This window comes from Stegostoma tigrinum, chromosome 12, assembly GCF_030684315.1.
Source record: "Stegostoma tigrinum isolate sSteTig4 chromosome 12, sSteTig4.hap1, whole genome shotgun sequence".
Lineage (NCBI taxonomy): Eukaryota > Metazoa > Chordata > Chondrichthyes > Orectolobiformes > Stegostomatidae > Stegostoma > Stegostoma tigrinum.
Genome location: NC_081365.1, coordinates 35,464,236 through 35,476,731, shown reverse-complemented (window position 1 = coordinate 35,476,731; position 12,496 = coordinate 35,464,236). Strand labels below are relative to the sequence as shown.

The 12,496-nt window shown below is 41.5% G+C and overlaps 1 protein-coding gene across 2 annotated transcripts in view; it reads right to left on the bottom strand.

Annotated features, from left to right (window-relative positions):
* Window positions 1-5,860: 5,860 nt before the first annotated feature.
* The window catches only part of LOC125456754 (DNA polymerase theta), an 84,611-nt gene continuing 77,975 nt past the window's right edge, over window positions 5,861-12,496 (bottom strand). For both annotated transcript variants that reach the window (XM_048540138.2, XM_048540139.2), the window contains one exon: window positions 5,861-7,184. In XM_048540138.2, the coding sequence (XP_048396095.2) occupies window positions 7,071-7,184 (114 nt within the window). In that variant the 3' untranslated portion in view covers window positions 5,861-7,070. The remainder of the gene's footprint in view (window positions 7,185-12,496) is intronic.

Genomic DNA, 12,496 nt, shown 5'->3' with positions numbered 1-12,496 from the left:
GGTGATGCTTTCTATTCAGATGGGGTATTGGAGGAATAAACCTCATTTAAAATATACAATGGAAGAAAAACATTAATAGTTGAAATGTGAAGATTAAAATTGTATGGAATTAGGCTGGGAAACAGAATCATTGTGTGAATCTAGCTTTTAAAAAAACTGTACCACGGTATCCTGTTACAATGTTTCAAGGTTTTTTTTAAACTGAAAAACATATTGTCTTGATGGTGCCTAGTTACTGGCTAAAAATCTAGAATTCTTGTAATTTAACACTGCATATAGACAACTAACAATCACTCATGTGTGGATTTTCACTATTCAGTTGTGGTTCAATATTCTAGTATTAGAGACAAACTCTCAATTTTACTTGAAGATGTGCTGCACAATGACAAAATTAATGGGCAATAAACATCTGATTGAATTCCTGTCAATTATTTCTATTACTTTTCTGCAAATCCAGAGTGGGAACATACACAATATGAAACCTGACGGAGATTTAGAATATTAATTAAGCATAGATCTAGATATAGGCATTGATACATTCCCAAGCAAAACTAACTTTCAAAGCAAAATGACCACCAAAGAAAGGATTCTTCCATTCCTCAGGGTATGGATTCTCAAGAATACAGGGCCTAATCAATGAATCTATTTAATCAAGTAGGCTTTTCTTAAAATTGTGGCACTTCTGAATTGGAAATTGTTCCATTTCTTTCATCTCCAGCTTAAACATAAAAATGAGAAATAGAACTGGCAGCTGCTACACATGCTATTCCAGTCAATGCTCCCACCACATTTTCATGGGCCTTTCTATTTCCCAATAATATGTAATTATAAAGTAGCTTGTCACGTGATTTCTGCTGGCTGTAAGCTATGAATTGAGCTTTAAACTACTTCATATCCTCCAAGAATTGTATCCTACAGCTTCTATTTTATAGAATATTTAGTCAAAAGCAGTATACATTGTGGTATTTGTGAAGTTGTGGGAGATGAATATTATAAATTTTGATGCTATGACACAAGATCAGACCGCATAGGATTAGGACTCACAAATGAGTGAGGAATCAGGATTGTGAAAAGAAACAGCAGAAATAAACACGCCATTTTTAACACTGCAGGCTGTACCGAGTGGAACACTGCAAGGATTTGTGCTTAGGCCTCTATCACCAACCTCTGACTTAGATGAAGTGACTGAGTGATCTACATCCATCATGCCAAGAAATAGGGTGTGAGGATAAGGTAAAGAAACTACAAAGGAATGGATTGCTTCATTATCTATGGTACTGCAAGACATAGACAATATTGAAGCTTCACCTGATAAGTCTCAACGGACATTTGCACCACATAAATACTAGGCAGAGAACATCTCTTCTTGATATTCAACAGCATTATTGTCACCAGATCGCCCACTATTAACATCCTGAGCAGAAAACCAGACCAAACATTGTAAGGACTCTTGTGGCATAGTGGTAGCGCTTCTACCTCTGGGTCAGAAAGACCAGGTTCAAATCTCACCGGCCGCAGAGTTGTGTCATGACATATCTAAAAAGCTTGATTCAACATAACTATAAATACCTTGGCGACAAGACCAGCTCAGGGGTTGGAAATTCTGTGACAAGCAACTTCCTTCCTGAGGTCTGGTGACAACCTTTAAGCCACAAGTGAGGAAACATGATGGAATATGCTCAAGAAAATAAAATTTGAATGCTCAAGAAGACAGATTGTTCCAAACCTGGCAACTTTACCAGCTAAAACAACAGAGACAATACATGCGTGAGGACGTCACAACCTGCATATTTCTGTCCAATTCACTCACCTTCTTGGCTTGGAGCCATATTTCCATCCCTTCACTGTCACACGGTCAAAACCTAAAATTTCCCATCATCATTGGGGTGAACCATCTTGGATTCCATTTGGTCCTTCATCCCTAATTACCCTTGAACTGAGTGGTTGGCTAGTCACTGAGCTGTTAAGAGTCAATTACCATGTGGTTCGTCTGGTTCACATGTAAAATAAAGTATGTTTTCCTTCTCAAAAGGACTCTAGTGAACCAAATAGGTTTTGACAGCAATCAATAATTTTGCAGTCACCATTACCAAGACTATATGCCGGATTTACTAAGCAGCTAGCTGGTGTGGTAAGATTTGAACCAATGTCCCAAGCCTGGGCATCTGGATTATTAATCCAGTGATATTTATCCCCAGGTCACCAACACCACCCACGATATGAATTACAGGCGTTCAAAGTGACAGCGCACCACCACCTTCATGAGGACAATTAGGAATAAGCTACGAATGCTCACATTTCAGGAACAAACTTTAAAATGACAGTGGATTGAATTCAGTATTCTGTGTAGTTACAGACTGTTTTTAAAAAATTAACCTGGCTCGCTCCTACATTGATCTGGTCCCATTTGCCAGCATTTGGCCCATCTCCCACTTAACCTTTCCTATTCATGTACTCATCCAGATGTCTTTTAAATGTTGTAACTTACTACGCACACAAGGTATGGCCTACCTGTAACCCCAGATTCACTATTCCACAAGAGTCTTTAATATTGCCTAAAGTTGCTTAACAAGCCATGCAGTTAAAATTAATAGACAAACACAATCAATATGTTAGGGAGAGAATTTCATATTAAGACATGATACATTTCCCACCATATAGTTACTCGTTCATTTTAACTTGTATCCTATATATATTCAAAAGAAACCAAATTCAAAACACACATCTATAATGCTACACTTACACAGACCAAGGGAGAAGCTTGAATTGATCCAAATTAGTCCAACTTTGGGAAAGAATTCTGAAAAACGGATTATCAATAGTTTTGAAATACATGCATAGAAACAGTGAAATGTAATTTAAAGTCATAGTGTCACACAGCACGGAAACAGGCCCTTCAGTCCAACATCCATGCTAACCAAGTTTCTCAAAATACACTAGTCCCATTTGTCTGTATCTGACCCATATCCCTCTATACCTTTCCTATTCATGTACCTGTCCAAATACCTGTTAAATGTTGTAACCGTACCTGCATTTACCACTTCCTCTGGCAGTTTCCACATATGAACTGCTCTTTGTGTAAAAAGTTACCCCTCTGGTCCCTTTTAAATCTTTCTCCTCTAACAATTCACCATGATGTTCAAAAACTTCAGCAATGAGATGATTGGACAGAGAACAGGAACTGCCTCCCCCACTGAACCCATCCCAGGAAATAGAATATTCAGTCAGCAAGCTGACTGAGAATGGAGAATTTTCACTCAAATTTGGGAGCTGCTTCTAACTGGCTTCTTATGATTACATAATAAGCAACATAAGGCAGGGTTGGCAGTAATGGTTGAGCACGAGATGAAAATATTAAACAGAGATTAATTCAGATGTAAAGTTGTTGTCAGTAACCATAAATTTAAAATGTAACAGTTTTCCTTGCGACTTGTGGATCACAGTAGTCTATGGCAGCATTTCCACGCATCCTTGTTCTAATCGCAAAGCAATACTTTATGGAATAGAAGGGAGAAGCTGTAACAAACACATACATAAACAGATGTTAAAAAGCCATCAGTACTTTCAAATAGTATTTTTTTCTTTTGGAGTTATATAGCACAGAAACAGACCCTTCGGTCCAAATCATCCATTCCAGCCAGATATCCTAAACTGATCTGGTCCCATTTGCCAGCATTTGGCCCATCTCCCACTTAACCTTTCCTATTCATGTACTCATCCAGATGTCTTTTAAATGTTGTAACTGTACCCCTCTCCACCACCCATCTTCTGGAAGCTCGTTCCATACAAATATCACCCTCTGTACAAAAATGTTGTCCCTCAACTATATAAGGTCACCCCTGAGCCTCCAATGCTCCAGGAAAAAAAGTCCTAGCCTGTTCAGCTTCTTCCTATAGCTCAAACCCTCCAACCCTGGTAACATCCATGTAATTCTTTTCGAAACTCTTTCAAGACCAGAATTATATGCAGTATTCTAAAAGTTGCCCTGACCAATGTCCTACAAAATCCAACTCCTATACTCAATGCATTGACCAATGAAGACATGCACGTCAAATGCCACCTTCACCACACTGTCTACCTGCAACTCCACTTTCAACGAACTATGCACCTGTACCCCTAGGTCTCCTTGTTCAGCAACACTCCCCAGGGTCTTACCATTAAGTGTATAAGTCCTGCCCTGATTTGCCTTTCCAAAATGCGATGCCTTACATTTATCTAAATTAAATGTCATCTAATCAATGTCCCGTTGTACTCGGAGATAACCTTCTTCACTACGCCACCAATTTTGGTGTCATCTGCAAACTTACTAACCATACCCCCTATATTCATATCCAAATCATTTACATAAATGATGAAAAGCAGTGCAGCAAGCACTAGCCCTTGCAGCACAACAGTGGTCACTGGCCTCCACTGCGAAAATCAACCCCCCACCACTTCCCCCATCTACTACCTTCAAGTCAATTTTGTATCCAATTGGCTAGCTCCTGCTGGATTCCATGTGATCTAACCTTACTAACCAGTCTATCATGCAGAACCTTGTCAAACACATTGCTGAAGTCCATATTGACAAATGTCCACCGCTCTCCCTCCATCAATCTTCTTTGTCACTTCAAAAAACTCAATCAAGTTAGTGAGACATGATTTCCCACGCACAAAGCGATATCGACTATCTCTAATCACTCCTTGCCTTTCCAAATGCACACAGACCCTGGCCCCAAGAATCCCCTCAAACAATTTACCCACCACTCACAACAGGTTCATTGGTCTATTGTTCCCCAGCTTTCCCTTACCACCTTTCTTAGATAATGGCACCTCATTGTCACCCTCTAGTCTTCCAGCACCTCACCCATGGCTATCAATGATACAAATATCTCAGCAAGGGACCCAGCAATCATTTCCATCATTTCCCACACAGAATCCACCGGATCAGGTACAGGGGATTTATCCACCCTCATGCAGTTCAAGGCACCTCCTCGTCTAATTTGGATACTTTTCAAGACATCACACTTTATTTCCAAATATCTCACCCATCTCTTGCAGTTCCACACATAGACAGCCCTGTTGATCGTTAAGGGGCCTATTCTCTCCCTACTTAGTCTTTTGCCCGTAATGTTTTTGTAGAACTTCTTTGGATTCTCCTTAAACCTATTTACCAAATCTATCTCATAGCCCCCCTTTGCCTCCCTGATTTCCCTCGTATATAATTTTACTGCCCTTATACTCCTCAAGGGATTCACTCAATCCCAGCTGTCTATACCTACTTAATGCTTCCCTCTTTTTCCTGACCAGAGCCTCAATTTCTCCAGTCATCCAGCATCCTCTAAATGTACTAGACTTGCCCGTCACACTAATAGGAACAGAATACCTCTGGGTGCCCATAATTTCATTTTTGAAGGCCTTCCACTTTCCAATATCCCTTTACCTGCAAATAGCCTCTCTCAATCAAGTTTTGAAAGGTCTTGCCTAGTACCATCAAAAGTAGCCTTAATCCAAATTAGAATTTTAACTTTTAAATCAGGTCTATCCTTTTTCCATAGCTTTTTAAAATGAATAGAATTATGATCATTGGCCCCAAAGTGCTTCCCTATTAACTCCTCAGTCACTTGTCCTTTCTTATTTCCCAACATGGAGTAAAGATTCTTGTCCAATATTATCCTCAAATATTTTGTCTAGTTTAATACTATTTACAACTGTTAGAAGAAACATTTTCAACTTGTCATTAGAGTTTAATTGTTTTTAAATACTTTTTTCAGTTTACCCTGCAGCAGCAACATTTCTAGTTTACAAAACTGATCTTCCATACTTAATGATATGCTTTTATTTGAAAAATAATAAAATATATACAAAGGAATGTGTCACCATAAACATATGAATAATATTTTAACAGGTACATCATTTCAACAATGTAAAATTACAACAATGCAAAGGCTGGAAATCTGAAATTAAAAAGAATTTAAAGTACTCAGGTCTGTCCATGTCTTTAGAGAGTGAAATAGTTAACATTTCAGACTGATGACCTTTCATTGCCCTGAAACATTAACACCTTCTCATTATAGATGCTGCCAAAGAGGCTGACTACAGACACTTCAGCTGTACAATAAATAATGTTTTCCACTTAAATCTAAATAAATCAATTTACATTGCACAACATTTTCATCCTGTACACAGTCTGATCACTGTAAGGTGAGCTTCTTGCTATCACTTATTGACTGGCAATAAATAACTATACTAGCAATTTAGAATATCTTCACCTGTGCAGATGTAAGGTGTGTGATACTCCTGTCCCAAAATAACACTCAGTTCTTTGGTATGGGTTTACCAATTTTTAATCACACCAATGGTTGGAGTAAATTACGTTGTGAGAATAATTCAAAGAGGGTATAGCTCGTTAATCAGTTCACTTTATAACCAAAAGCATAACTCCAAGTATAAAGCAGCAATGGTGGCGTTTGCATGATGTTCTGTGCATCAGATTTTCTCTTCCACAAAGAAATTGAGACAAATCACATCTTTTCAAAGCTCTCATTCTATATATTGTTCCAAAAGTGAAAAACTGGTATTTAAATAGATATGAGACACCACTCTTATTCTGTAGGAGATATAAAATGTCTGTCTCTTCGGAAGTTACTTTTCATTAATTACATGACACAAAGCCGAGACAACAGCCGGGACATTCGAGAATTTCCAAGCATAGAAATAGTTTTTATTTTAGAACATCCCTGTTAAACAGTCTCCACTGAATTCATCCAAAAACATTACATTCAATTCATTTAATTTTATACAAATAAATAGATGTGTTTTTGTAAAGTATTCTCCAAATCCCAGCAGTAAAATATTTAGGTTAACTTGATTAATATTATGCTTCAACTCAAATATCAGCAATTGACTGAGAGCTGAATGTTTCAACTTTTATTTATTGAACAAGATGTTCACATTTGAAGTAAACTCATATATAATCCTTTCATTTTCTATGCTGAATATTAAATAGCACCAGTTATAAGCCATGTGTCCAACTACAAAATAAATACTCAAGGAAGTAGTCCAAATTTTCAAATCTGGCAAATTCTTCACTACAGGTCCAAATCTTGAAGGTTCCCCCAACTAGGACCAATCTTTACTTTGACACAAAGTTTCACCAGCAGCTTCATGGCATTTTCCATTTCACTTTTCAGAATCTGAGCAACCTGAGGAGTGGCAGAAAATGAGAAAGTGAACAGAAACTCTGATAATCTTACTTGACTGTTTAAGGGGCTGTATTTTCTGCACAAACGAACAAATCTTTAAACAAAAAAGCAACAAGGGCATAATTTATTGGAGCATTTTGCAGCATAGGTGGTGAAATTTAAGATTATAAGTGAATTAAGATTGATCCAGCCTAAACTGCTGTTCTGATGGCATCTAAATGACAAAATAAATGATCTCATTACAATAGGAAGCTACCTTCATTGTTTGTAATGTATATTGGCTAATGTAAGAACAGTTGCCAAAACAGGACAGACCATCTAAGATAACAAAGTGTGAAGCTGGATGAACACAGCAGGCCAAGCAGCATGTCAGGAGCACAAAAGCTGACATTTCCGGCCTCTCTCTCTCTGATGAAGGGTCTAGGCCCGAAACGTCAGCTTTTGTGCTCCTGAGATGCTGCTTGGCCTGCTGTGTTCATCCAGCTTCACACTTTGTTATCTTGGATTCTCCAGCATCTGCAGTTCCCATTATCTCTGAGTACAGACCATCTAGATGCTCTCAGGGCCCCTGTTTTAGGTGTGGCAGGAAAAAAAACTCCAATAATTAATTTGTACACATAAAGAAAAATAAAACTTACTTATTTAAATTCAACATAGGCTGTGGTTCCTAATAAATTAATTGAATAAAGCAGAACATTAAATAACTTGCTGGAGGAAGAGGCTCTACAAATATCTCCATCATTAACAATGGAGAGTCCAGGATATCAGTTCAACAGACAAGCAGCCAGACATGCCAAATCAATGATCCATCTCAGCTTCCTCTGGAAGTCCCCAGCATCACCGATGCCAATCTTCAACCAATTTGATTCACTTCACATGATATCAAGAAATGACTGAAGGTACTAAATACTGCAGAAGCCATGGACCCTGACATGCTGCAGGAATAGCACTGAAGAGTTGCGCTTCAGAACTAGCTGTGCTCCTAGCCAAGCTGTTCCAATACTGTTACCACACTGGCATCTACTTGGCAATGTGTAAACTTACTCTAATATGTCTTGCCTACAAAAACGGAACTAATCTAACTCAGCCAATTACCATCTCAGTCTATTTTCAATTATCAGCCAAGTAATGAGTTTTCATCAACAGTAGAGTGAGGCAGCAACTACTCCACAATAGTAATAATAACGACAGTGATCTGGATGTTTTGGTGCAAGAATTGGAAAAATTGTAGATACAGCCAGTAATTAGGAAAGCTAATAGGTAACAGGATATTCCTCATGCAGATGGCCTCAAGGCCCTCCGCTTCTTCCTGTCCCGCAGGCCTGACCAGTCCCCCTCCACCGACACCCTCATCCGCCTAGCTGAACTCGTCCTCACCCTCAACAACTTCTCTTTCAATTCCTCCCACTTCCTACAGACTAAGGGGGTGGCCATGGGCACCCGCATGGGCCCCAGCTATGCCTGCCTCTTTGTAGGTTACGTAGAACAGTCCCTCTTCCGCACCTACACAGGCCCCAAACCCCACCTCTTCCTCCGGTACATTGATGATTGTATCGGCGCCGCCTCTTGCTCCCCAGAGGAGCTCGAACAGTTCACCCAACTTCACCAACACTTTCCACCCCAACCTTCAGTTCACCTGGGCCATCTCCAGCACATCCCACACCTTCCTGGACCTCTCTGTCTCCATACCAGGCAACCAGCTTGTAACTGATGTCCATTTCAAGCCCACTGACTCCCACAGCTACCTAGAATACACCTCCTCCCACCCACCCTCCTGCAAAAATTCCATCCCCTATTCCCAAGTCCTCCACCTCCGCCGCATCTGCTCCCAGGATGAGGCATTCCACTCCCACACATCCCAGATGTCCAAGTTCTTCAAGGACCACAACTTTCCCCCCGCAGTGGTCGAGAATGCCCTTGACCGCGTCTCCCACATTTCCCGCAACACATCCTTCACACCCCACCCCCCAAACAACCGCCCCAAGAGGATCCCCGTCGTTCTCACACACCACCCCACCAACCTCCGGATACAATGCATCATCCACCGACACTTCCGCCATCTACAATCCGACCCCACCACCCAAGACGTTTTTCCATCCCCACCCTTGTCTGCCTTCCAGAGAGACCACTCTCTCTGTGACTCCCTTTTTCGCTCCACACTGCCCTCCAACCCCAACACACCCGGCACCTTCCCCTGCAACCGCAGGAAATGCTACACTTGCCCCCACACCTCCTCCCTCACCCCTATCCCAGGCCCCAAGATGACTTTCCACATTAAGCAGAGGTTCACCTGCACATCTGCCAATGTGGTATACTGTATCCATTGTACCCGGTGTGGCTTCCTCTACATCGGGGAAACCAAGCGGAGGCTTGGGGACCGCTTTGCAGAACACCTCTGCTCGGTTCGTGATAAAAATCTGCACCTCCCGGTCAGGAACCATTTTAACTCCCCCTCCCATTCTTTCGACGACATGTCCATCATGGCCTCTTGCAGTGCCACAGGGATGCCACCCGAAGGTTGCAGGAACAGCAACTCATATTCCGCTTGGGAGCCCTGCAGCCCAATGGTATCAATGTGGACTTCACCAGCTTCAAAAATCCCCCCTTCCCCCACGGCATCCCAAAACCAGCCCAGTTCGTCCCCTCCCCCCACTGCATCACACAACCAGCCCAGCTCATCCCCTTCCCCCACTGCATCCCAAAACCAGCCCAGTCTGTCTCTGCCTCCCTAACCTGTTTTTCCTCTCACTCATCCCTTCCTCCCACCCCAAGCCGCAGCTCCATTTCCTACCTACCACCTCATCCCGCCCCTTTGACCTGTCCATCTTCCCTACTGACCTATCCCCTCCCCACCTATACTCTCCTCTCCACCAACCTTCTTTTCTCTCCATCTTCAGTCCGCCTCCCTCTCTCTCCCTATTTATTCCAGTTCCCTCTCCCCATCCCCCTCTCTGATGAAGGGTCTAGGCCCGAAACGTCAACTTTTGTGCTCCTGAGATGCTGCTTGGCCTGCTGTGTTCATCCAGCTTCACACTTTGTTATCTTGGATTCTACAGCATCTGCAGTTCCCACTATCTCAGGTAACAGGACATTATCGTTTATTAAAAGTGGAATTGAATAGGTTTGGTTTCATTTGTGCAGGCATTGGTGAGTACACTTCGGGAGTTAAAGAATACCAACATTGTATACAAGAAAGGATGTAAATGAGTTGGAAACAGTCGACTGAACCTTTTCTGAACTAACGTCTGGAATGGGTGTGTTGTCTAATCAGGAGAGGTTTGATAGGCCAGGGTTATAACCACTGGGCTTTACAAACGAATGAGACAATTGAATTAAAACATAAAAGATCTGAAGGGATCTTGACAGGGTGCATGTGAGAAGGACGTTTCCTCATCTATGAGGATGTAGAGAGAGAGGAAGAGGTATTTGTAGAGTCTCTTCCTCATAGACAAGAGACAAAGTAAATATTTTTCTCACAAAGGGCAGTGAGAGCTTAGAACTCTGCTTCAATCACTATTGTGAGGAACAGAATCTTTGAATATTTCACAGCTTTGGAAGATAGGGTCCTAATAAGTAAGGGGGTGAAATTTTTTTGGAGTTAGGCAGGCATGTGGAGTAATCAGATTAGCCACGATCTTATTGAATGATCAAACAGATGTGAGGGACTGAGTGGATTATGCCTACTCCTAATTCATATGTCCATCTGTAAACTACTCACTGACTCTCAGTTTTGGGTCCCTGACCTCATTACAGCTTTGTCCAACCATGGGTAAAAGACTCGAACTCAGGAGGTGAGATGACAGTGACTGATATCAAGGCTGCATTTGATCAAGTGTGGCACCAAGGAACCCTAGAACACAACGGGTGGGGTACCTATCTCCTCCTGAATCAGGGTTGGTTGCAGTGATACTTAGCACAAACAAAGATGACTGTGCTTGTTGGAAGTCAATCATCTCAGCCACAGGGGATCACCACACGTGTTCCTCAGGTTAATATCCTATCTTCAGATCCTTCAATGATTTCTAACGTGGAAACAGGCTGCGTTTTTCCTGCAGAGAATGCTGCTCGTCTTTCCTGCTAACCTGCAATCAGAGTCATGTTCCTATTGCAACAGCTGCCTTTCTTGTGCTCAGATGAAATCCCAAATGAATACAAAGAGATTTCCCCCCACCCCTCTCATGGTCCTGTCATGCCAGGACAGTATGTCATTACATGTCCAAACAAATAATTAAAAATAATTTAAAACAGCAAAGCATTCTGTGTAGGAGATCATGCACACGAATGCTGGGTCTAGCTCTTCACCAGAGTTTTCTGATGTTTTACTCTCTAACCCGATATTGCAGTATGCCAGCCAGTCTCATTAATGAGTCATATTGATTCATCATTTCATCCTTTCTTTTGTATCCATTGCACAACTCAGTATTCCATTTTCTTGTTTTTATTTATGTATAAAGAGACTGAAAAATGATCATACAAATGAAATTAACAAATTCTTCACTTAATTCAAGATGGCACCGACACCAGGCGACTACAACAGGATTTATTCTCACATTTCTTATAACCATACAAGCAAACCTACAAGCAAGATGGTCTTCACCTGAACCAGAGGGGTACCAATATCCTGGGGGGGAAATTTGCTAAGGCTCTTCGGGTGGGTTTAAACTAATTCAGCAGGGGGATGGGCACCAAAATTGTAGTTCGACTATAGAAAAGGTTGAGTGTAGGGTGGTCTGAAATAAAGTTTCAGGGAAGCAAGATGGCACCGGCAAGCATGAAGTTGGATTGAAGTGTGTCTACTTCAATGCCAGGAGCGTCCGGAATAAGGTGGGTGTACTTGCAGCATGGGTTAGTACCTGGGACTTCGATGTTGTGGCCATTTCGGAGACATGGATAGAGCAGGGACAGGAATGGTTGTTGCAGGTTCTGGGATTTAGATGTTTCAGTAAGAACAGAGAAGATGGTAAAAGGCGGGGGAGGTGTGGCATTGTTAGTCAAGGACAGTATTACAGTTGCAGAAAGGATGTTTGGGGACTCGTCAACTGAGGTAGTATCGGCTGAAGTTAGAAACAGGAAAGGAGAGGTCACCCTGTTGGGAGTTTTCTATAGGCCTCCGAATAGTTCCAGAGATGTAGAGGATAGGATAGCAAAGATGATTCGCGATCGGAGTGAGAGAGACAGGATAGTTGTCTTGGGGGACTTCAACTTTCCAGATATTGACTGGGAACACTATAGTTCAAGTACTATAGATGGGTCAGTTTTTGTCTAGAGTGTGCAGGAGGGCTTCCTGACACAGTATATAGATAGGCCAACAA